Source organism: Crassostrea angulata, chromosome 1, assembly GCF_025612915.1.
Source record: "Crassostrea angulata isolate pt1a10 chromosome 1, ASM2561291v2, whole genome shotgun sequence".
Classification (NCBI taxonomy): domain Eukaryota; kingdom Metazoa; phylum Mollusca; class Bivalvia; order Ostreida; family Ostreidae; genus Magallana; species Magallana angulata.
In genome coordinates this window covers 33,942,494-33,951,773 of record NC_069111.1, presented here as the reverse complement: position 1 = coordinate 33,951,773, position 9,280 = coordinate 33,942,494, and the positions used below count along the sequence as shown (strand labels likewise).

Genomic DNA, 9,280 nt, shown 5'->3' with positions numbered 1-9,280 from the left:
AGAAGTCCTTTACAGTTTATTTGAGGCAAAATGTATGATCTGTCAGGTAAAAAAGCATTCGGTCTAATACATACATGTATAATGTTTAATAATTTAAACAATATTTTATTATGTGAAATATTACATGTAAATACTGTAAACGTATTACATTTGGCTGTGTATTCTATTTAGCGTTTTTGGCGGAATGCGGCCTCCGCTAAATCAAGTACATCGCTAAATGTCATAAATATATGTAAAAGAATAGCCACATTCAGGAATACGCTAATTCAAAATCTACACCGACTTGTTCATAAACTAATTTCCGCCAAATATCGTACACGCCAAATATAATACGTTTACAGTAGCATAATATAATGTCATTTGTGAATCACTGCAAAATTGCATCCTCCAATAACAAGGACAGAGAGTTGGTGAGAAAGCAGGCTCCAAAAACTCTGAAGGGGACCAACTTCTATGTTCAGGAACAGTTTCCTGTCGAAATCGACCAGCGCAGAAGAGCCCTGTTTCCAGTGATGCGGGAAGCGCACAGACGGAACCAGAGAGTACGGTTGATGCGGGACAGACTTTTTATCGACGGAATCGAGTATACACCGAGCGAAGGACGCGACCAACCCGCGCATCAACCCACTGTGTCGCCTAGCCACCGCCAGGGTCGCAAACGCCCGAGGGTAGGATCCAGTTAGGACAGACAAGAGGGCCAGGCTAGGAGGTTATAAACGCTAGCTCGGGCTCCAGCTCCAACTCTAGCTCGAAAAGAAAGTTTGGAGTATGGCTCCGTTATAAAATCTGGCTCGAGCTCTGTCTCCAAAATTGGCTCCAAAGCTGTCTCGAAAATTTCGAGCTGGAGTACATACTCGAATTGTGGTTATAAAACTTTCGAGTACGGAAAATATACTCCAAATGGAGTATGTAAAGCTTAAATCTCAAGTAAGCTAAAGAGCTTACTCGAACTTTCAAGTTTGTACTCAGGGTGTCGTCTGCTTTCATAGAAATGGCTGCACATCAACGCATAGCCAACAGAGAACGCGTTCCGCGTAATTTTAGGGATAGGTCAAACCCACTGGAGGACTTGTCAGCTTCTGACATATTTGCAAGATATAGGTTTCACCCAGATACCATTATGGATCTCCTGAGGCAGCTCCCTGACTTATCTACTCATACAAAGAGGAACCTCCCAATTCCACCCCTCCTTCAGCTGCTTGTGACATTAAGATTTCTTGGTACAGGTGCCACCCACATCCTTGTTGGTGATGATGTGAAGATCTCAAGATCAACAGCAGGGCGATGTATAAGGCAGGTATCGGCCCTTATTGCAAATTTGGCACCAAACTACATCAGCTTTCCAAGGGGAGATCAGGCGCGCCAAGTGATGCTGGAGTTTTCACATATTGCAGGTTTTTACTAAGATAACTATAACGAAAACATTTACTCTGATCAGTACTTTTACTTGGAACATAACTTGTTTAGGAAATTATTACTTTACCCTGTTTATATACATCGACCCTTAAAATGTATGGGGGTTTGGGAGGAGTGAAAGTTCAGTGAATTTTTACCAGTTCAGAAAATTTGTTCTATAATTTCATTTACCTAAAAAATGTGCTTCACAGGTTTTCCAAAAGTGTTGGGTTGTGTAGATGGTACACATATTCGAATAACCAAACCATCAGGGCCTCAAGAGGCAGATTTCGTAAACAGAAAACAGTACCATTCATTAAACGTGCAGGTACCAATAAATTAGCTTGAAAGCATTCATGCACAAGGCATTCAATATATTTTTTACATAACTAAGACTCTTGTTGTCCAAATTCAATAACTGACTTAAATCTTGATATTAATTAAGAAATACATATATATAAGTCGTGTACCAGGTTAATTTCATCACCCCTTCCCTTTTCTCATGCAGATGGTATGTGACCCAGCTTTCAAAATTACAAGCATATGTTGCAATTGGCCAGGTGCAACTCATGACAACCGGATTTTCAAAATGTCTTCATTGTGCCATCAATTTGAACGAGGTAAAAGAAGTTGTTCGTTTATTATTGAGACCTTGACCTTTCACACATGACCCTATTTAACAAGAGACCTATTGACCACATTGTTCAACTGATTTTTGAGAAAAAGAAATTTTTTAAAGATTTTTCTTTCTATATTCATATGTAAAAATTCAACCCCCTGTGGTGGCCCACCTTACCCCCGGGGATCATGATTTGAACAAACTTCAGTTGAATCTATACAACTGGATGCTTCTACACAAATAAATGCTTCTCTGGCCCATTGGTTTTTTGAGAAGAAGGTTTTTTAAAGATACTAACAAATTTTTAATATTTCTCAATTATCTCCCTTTGAAAGAAGGCTTGGCCCTTCATTCTTACAAACTTAAATCCCCTCCACCTAAGGATGCTTTGTGACAATTTTGGTTGAAATCGATCAAGTGGTTCCGGAGAAGAAGTCGAAAATATGAAAAGTTTATGGACACACATACAGACATATGGCTGACAAAAAGTGATCAGAAAAGCTCACTTGAACTTTTAGCTCAGGTGAGCTAAAAACGATTTGTATCGAGTGAACCATAGTAAAGGAGCAGTCCAAATGTCAGACTATGTACCGGTAGATTTAAAGCTACATGCGTATTACCGTATCATCAAAGATATTCTTTGTAAACTTGACCTTTGAAATACCCCGGTATTATATTAAGTGAAGGTCCATTGGCGGATGCAGAGGGGGGGGGGGGGGTTCCGGGGGTCGGAACCCCCCCCCCCCTTCTCTGGGACATGTGAATTTTTTTGAAAACTTTTAATGCCTATTTCAAGGCAATTTTCCCCATTTATAATATAAATACTGTAGTTATCTCAAATAAATGCTTTTAACATTGCTTATTTAAAGAATTTGATACAACGTATCGTAATTTTGTTCTTATATGAAAAAACCCTGTCGAATTTTTATCGAAATAATGTACATGGTACTCCCCTTCAGCATCCGATGTTTACTACACTGAGTAAACATGTGGAAAATTAAAGAAATACAAAACAATAACTTAAGCAGTATTGCTACAAACACAGATTTACAATAACATCTCCAATGTATTTTCTACTCTATTTCTTTAAAAAATCAATTATAATAGTTCATTTATAACAGTTTTGAACCGACAAGCCATCGAGTAAAACGACGTTCAAGTACGAGTACACGCATTCGTTTTACTTTTTTAAGCCGCTTTCAAATGTATTGTTAGTTTATTAACTTAAGTATTATAATAGATAAGTTTTACTTCGTTTCGTACGAAAAATACAATTTGAAAGAAAAAAGTACATAACCCGCTTATTTATTGACAAATAATGAATTTTGCACGTATTGATTTTCATCAGTTGGAACCCCCCCCCCCCCCTTTTCCAAATAGCTGGATCCGCCTCTGAGGTCATACAGTCTTTTAAAATACAAGCTTCTTGCAAACAACTAAACATCATTGAAGTGTTCATACTATAGGGCTCATTGGCGTCGGAAGGAAATTTTTTTCTCCAAATCATGGAATTCCTAATCCGGGGGGGGGGGGGGGGGGGGTGTTACATAACTTCTCAATATAATATTCCCATCTTTTCAAGGTAAATATATGAACACTTATTTTTGCTGCGAGAAAAATGGGGGGGGGGGGGCTGAACCCTCTATGATGCTATGTGCCTAATGGTTAGGTTTAACTTTGCAAAAAAGGGGGGGGGGGGGCTAAGCTAAGAAAGTGTCATTCAAATTTTTCAGTTTGCAATGATGATTCTTAATTTAGGTGACCATGATGGGCTGTTATTGGGAGATTCCGGGTACCAGTGCCGTCCTTTTGTTATGACTCCGTTCATCAACCCTGTTAATCAATATGAAAAACGGTACAATAATGCATTGTGCAGAACAAGACTGCTAATTGAGCAAACTTTTGGATTCCTTAAAAAGAGATTTCAATGTTTGAATTTTCTACGTACAAAACCAGAGGTGGCAGTAGTCTATATCAAAGCTGCAGTTACTCTGCACAACTATGGTATTGTAAGGGGAGAAGTTCTTGAAACACAGCAGAATGTTGTGCAGGAAGCTGCTAACGTTGAACCTTGTCCTGCTGGAGGTGATGGCTATGCCATGAGGGCACATATTGTGCAAACATTTTTCAGCTAGGTAAGGTGCAATTAATTCATAATTGTTAGACTACTGAACTGAAATGAATTGGATAAACAACTAAACATATAACAGTGTATATAAGTTTATATACATGAATAAACATTCTTAAACTTTAACAGTCCATATGTAAATAAAACAATTAATATTGTCCCACACATACCTTCTTAAAATCTCTCTCTCTCTCTCTCTCTCTCTCTCTCTCTCTCTCTCTCTCTTTCAAAACAGGGGACCAAACATGTATAACATATGGCAAACAAATAACTTTTGTTTCAATCAAGATTCTGACTGACTCATTTTCATCTCATAGAACTTCTGTTTTGTATCAATCAGTTTAATTTCCTTCTCAAGCTTTGTTATTTCTAATTCTAGCTTCCTCTGCTCTAGCCTTATTCTCTTTGTGTCCTCTGTGATGTTCTCTTTCCTTTCATCTATCTTCCTCTTCTCACTTACTTTACCTGAATATAAAGTATAAATAAAAGAACATACATTGAAACATTTTTTCCATTGTTGAATTCTTTTTTATTTACAAATAAATTTTAACATACATTTTTTTACATATAGCTAATGTAAAAGACAATTTAAATGATTTCATTAATTCAAATTTATTTGTATTTTCTGCTCTGATAAAACGCATTAATGAAGGATTTGTTTCAAAACCTTTTGATCTTTCAAGGCTATAAGGAACATTTTTTTATCGACATTATGTATAATACTGTATTATCCTTAATAATTGCTCCAGGCACTAAGAAAATATTATTATTTTAGAGTTCAATAATCCTGTTGTCTAATGCATACAAAAAATATCAATAATATATCACTCTGTAAACTAGTAATACATATACTATACTACTTGAGTATATAGCTTATTTTATAACATCACTACTTGACTGTAATTTGGGGAGGGATTACATGGGCTTTGCCTGTTACCCAATCCATTTGAATTCTCAATAAAATATGTTTATATTAAATTAACAGGTTGAAAGATTATGACCCAGACATAGAATACAAGTCAATCTTACCTCTGCTTTCCTTCTCTTTTGAATTGACTGTCCTCTGTGACATAGATGATGGAGCTGGTGCTGAAATAAAAGAAAGAATTGACTACACCTGAGGAACAAGTCGAAGGGTGTTGCACTCAACTTTCTTGTTCAAACTGATGAAATAATTAAGTTATTGAAAAATTATAAAATAAAATTAATACACTTTATTGCAGACTTTTTTAAAGATTGAAGCGGTAGAGTTGTGTATTAAATGTATTTTAATCATGTTAAGGTGGCCCATTACACCTTGAAATAGTTTCTCAAATCAGCAGAAAATCAATTGACTTAAAGAATGAAATTCAAGTTAACTTGCAACAGACTGGTGTTCCATCCAGGGGAGTCAATGACTCTCATTCGCTGGAGATAAGCGCTAGCTGGCCCTATGGGCCTTCATGGCACGGAGAAGGATTTAACTTTTAACTTAGTCAGAAAACGTGTTACAACCAGACTTACATGTAAATTGTTTTGATAGATAACAAATGATGCATAAGAAATATATAAAATTCAAATAGGTGAAAATATATGCAATTTATATTAGGATGAAAATTATTATTTTTAAAAATTCAACTGAATAAATATGAACTAGCCCTGGGCCGATTCAAACTTGTGATCTGCAGTTCACAGATTGATACTTTATTACCACTGAGTTGCAATGATATTCAAACCATTCGATTGATACAAAAAAATCAACAAAACAATTAAATCACCATCTAATGAGGTAGGGTCTTAAAAAGCATATTAATGTAGTGATCGAGGTACGGTATTTTAATTTATCTAGAGTTGATTAAAAATATATAAAATTTGTTAATTTTTTTAAAGAGCAATACATGTAATATAATTTTGGTTTTACCTTGTTATTTGATTGGCTATACACAAATTCATCTTTAATTATATTTTCATAACTTGCCAACTTCACGTCAAAGGATGTGCTTGCATAATGCATTAATCTGCTTGACATCAAGCTTGATTTTTGTACAGATTAACATCATTTTTAAAATTAGACGTCTTATTAACTGCAAATGATAGTGAATAAATTTGCGGTTTAAAGCATGAACTGCCCAAATTTACATGTTATACCAATATAACATAGGAAAAATTTATAAATTCATTGTAACAATACTCACCAACTGTATCAACTTGACTTCTATTTGTCTCTGTCTCTCTGTTAGTACAAATGAATCTTACATCTAAAATTAAAACAAGGTTATCCATGTTAATCCATGTTAATCATTGGTCATTCAGCAGATAATTTACATCACAATACCCTTATAGATATTTCTCTAGTATGTAGTATTTTAAGAGAACTTGATGGCAGTGGCCATTATCAAACTGCATTTATATCCTGTAGTATAATTTAAGAGCTTGTAATAAAGAATTTGAAAATATCCAAATTTAAATAACGGTAAATCATATGAATTTTCCTTTACTTAGTACCGGTAATAATTTATCGCAAAACAAATCATCAAACACTTTTAGGTAGATCATTGACCATCCTCCTGACAGACTCACAATTTCTATTTTGGCTGGTCTGCCTACCAAACATAAATATGTAACGTCACTATATACCAGCAAAAGATCAAAATGTCTTCATGCATCCATTCTGGTGGAATGGAATTCAATAACCTGTGATGAATGACTGAATGCTACCGGTACACATGTACTTAAAATTATACTTGTATCTAGCTGTATTGGAGGGTATAACAAAACAGTTATTGAATGGTATTAAAGGTCAAATGACCGTTTTTATCTACAATGAAGAGTAGAAAAATTAAATTATAAGCAATGAATTGGGACAGTTTACACTATATAAACCGCTTCAAAAAGCATAAACTGTTTCAAACCATTTTATATCGTATAAAACTAATAAATATTGAATTCATTGCTTATAATTTAATTTTCCTACTCTTCATTGTAGATAACAACGGTCATTTGACCTTTAAAATGACGTAAAATTTTACAAAATTCAAACAATACGTCAGGCGTATTGATACATTTTTGACGTTAGTCTTACTATGACGTAGACAACATTCTTTATACAATATAAAATAATTTTTTAGTCAATCAGAAAGCCCGTTACAACCAGAATTAAATAATATCGATGTATGACTGTTTAATATTTTCTGTGAATTCTTATAAATTTAAATATTAGATTTTGCTTTCTCACCATCACTGTCAAACCCTTCTTCTAGACCAAAAAGACTTGGCCTTCCTTCTTGTCGCTCAAGAAGCACTTCTTCTGCCTCTGTTAATTCAAGTTCCACTTGTCCCCCACCTGTCTTCCTGACTTCTCTCTTCAGGTAATCGATTTTCTCTTTGGCTGTTAAAAATGAAATGAAATATTTTAAGGTAAATTATGGGATGACGTTTAAATGTTTTGTTTAAATCTTCTAAATATTTTACAGCCAGCCGTAGTAATTACACATGTTAATTAAAATAAATATGATATTCATGCCTTTAATTGCGTCTATACATGTACTAAATACATGTACATATATATGGTATTAATAAACATACTCCTTTGTTTAGCATTGTTGTACTTTTTTCTGCACTCTTCTGGGGACCTCTTGCTGCTGGTAAATTGTCTACAAGAGTTAATATGTGTTAATTTAAGCTTATTTTTTCAAGTCATGACCTTAATGATTCATAATCAATAGATGAAGATCTCATTCTGAGTCTGTGTAAGAAACTTGTCCTCATTTGTCACATTTTCTTATTTTCTTAACCTTGCCCAAAATATATTAATTTACTCGAATTAAATCCATAGCAAAATGGGTTCTAGCTACATGTGTACATGTATTCTTATTGGTTAATTATTTTCTGTTTTCTGTCAGGAAAATGTTAATTTTTGATCGAACTTATGATTTAATCAAAACTTTTATAACTTATTGAGTGAAAGAGGTATTGTTTAGTAGTTCTTTATTTTTTTTTTAGGGAATCAAGATTTCAACAAATAACATCAAATATACATTAGTACTAGATTCACTAGATCATTGTAACATAACACGGTAAACATAATAACATTGATTAAAATTAAATATAATGTAGTAAAATTAATTTGCATATTTTGCTTATTTTATTTAGGCCTAATAATGTTTGCAACACATTATTTTAATATTTTCACCTGCTTTATAATTACCTCCAATGCAATCTTCATTATTATGATCAACTAGCTACTAATATAGGCATATGCTTCTAAAGTAAAATCAGTGACCTTTTTTTTTAGAACTTTCTTACGCATTTATAGCATCTGCGACCTCCTCCCAACCCTGCCTCCTCTTAGCCACGCCAGACTTCCCCCCAGGACCCTTGAACTCCCCAAACAGCACATCCTCCCTGTCCAACACGGCAGATATAAGACACGTTTCCTCATCTGCAGACCACTTTGTTCTTGTTTTTTTATCGCTAAGGTCTACCCTTTCCTTTAAGCAAAGTTTCTCGATGTCTTTTTCTGCCATATTGCGATGAGTACAAATAATCCTATCGTCTGCAGGACACTGAGCAGCCGATGGCACAATTTCCCGGTGCGTTTTGTTGTCAAAAAGTACCTCTTAATGAATAAATATTTCGTGGAAAAGGATATTATAAAAAGTTTTATCAAACGTATTGTAATAACTCACCGTTATATTGATTCAAGACCTGTCGTCAATATAAACAGCAGGGCGCCGCTGTAACGAAGAATTTTGACCCGGGTTGAAAATTGACCCGGGGGTCATTTTTCCACGTTGAATATTGAGACCAAAGGTGTTGAATAAAGACCCTAATCCGTTGAAAATTGACCCGCATCGTGGAATTTTGATCATGAAACCGGTTCAAAATTCAACAGCAAAGAAGCACAAATTAACGAATCAATATTATAACTTGAGTTTATTTAATTAAAAATTATCAACTTTTATATATTTGTTCTTTAGATTTACATGTTTACATTTTTCAACGGGGGGGGGGGGGGGGGGGGGGGATTAAAATGAGACTTAAATAATTATTTTTTGAATTTACATAGTATCCTTTTAAATATGTACATGTAATAACTTTTTTATTCATAATAAACTTCTTGCGTATAATTGGTGTGTGTGATATCTATATATTTTTAA

At 34.4% G+C, this 9,280-nt stretch overlaps 2 protein-coding genes across 2 annotated transcripts; one reads left to right on the top strand and one right to left on the bottom strand.

Annotated features, from left to right (window-relative positions):
• Positions 1-809: 809 nt before the first annotated feature.
• Positions 810-4,386, top strand: LOC128190706 (putative nuclease HARBI1). The gene is made up of 4 exons (XM_052862848.1): positions 810-1,394; positions 1,608-1,723; positions 1,904-2,015; positions 3,773-4,386. The coding sequence occupies exons 1-4, from the start codon at positions 992-994 to the stop codon at positions 4,147-4,149; spliced, it is 1,008 nt and encodes a 335-aa protein (XP_052718808.1). The 5' UTR covers positions 810-991; the 3' UTR covers positions 4,150-4,386.
• A 2,944-nt stretch (positions 4,387-7,330) lies between these two features.
• LOC128192197 (myb/SANT-like DNA-binding domain-containing protein 4) lies at positions 7,331-8,796 on the bottom strand. Its single transcript, XM_052864705.1, has 3 exons — positions 8,427-8,796; positions 7,707-7,774; positions 7,331-7,509 (listed from the first exon to the last, which is right to left on the bottom strand). Exons 1-3 carry the CDS (start codon positions 8,645-8,647, stop codon positions 7,331-7,333), a joined length of 468 nt encoding a protein of 155 aa, XP_052720665.1. The 5' UTR covers positions 8,648-8,796.
• Positions 8,797-9,280: the final 484 nt, after the last annotated feature.

Coding starts and splice junctions, on each gene's coding strand:
- LOC128190706 (XM_052862848.1), top strand. CDS start 992: ATGGCTGCACATCAACGCATAGCCAACAGAGAACGCGTTCCGCGTAAT. Junction 1,395..1,607: donor GGAGTTTTCACATATTGCAG/GTTTTTACTAAG, acceptor TGTGCTTCACAG/GTTTTCCAAAAGTGTTGGGT. Junction 1,724..1,903: donor ACCATTCATTAAACGTGCAG/GTACCAATAAAT, acceptor TTTCTCATGCAG/ATGGTATGTGACCCAGCTTT.
- LOC128192197 (XM_052864705.1), bottom strand. CDS start 8,647: ATGGCAGAAAAAGACATCGAGAAACTTTGCTTAAAGGAAAGGGTAGAC. Junction 7,775..8,426: donor GTCGCAGATGCTATAAATGC/GTAAGAAAGTTC, acceptor TAACTCTTGTAG/ACAATTTACCAGCAGCAAGA. Junction 7,510..7,706: donor CAACAATGCTAAACAAAGGA/GTATGTTTATTA, acceptor CATTTTTAACAG/CCAAAGAGAAAATCGATTAC.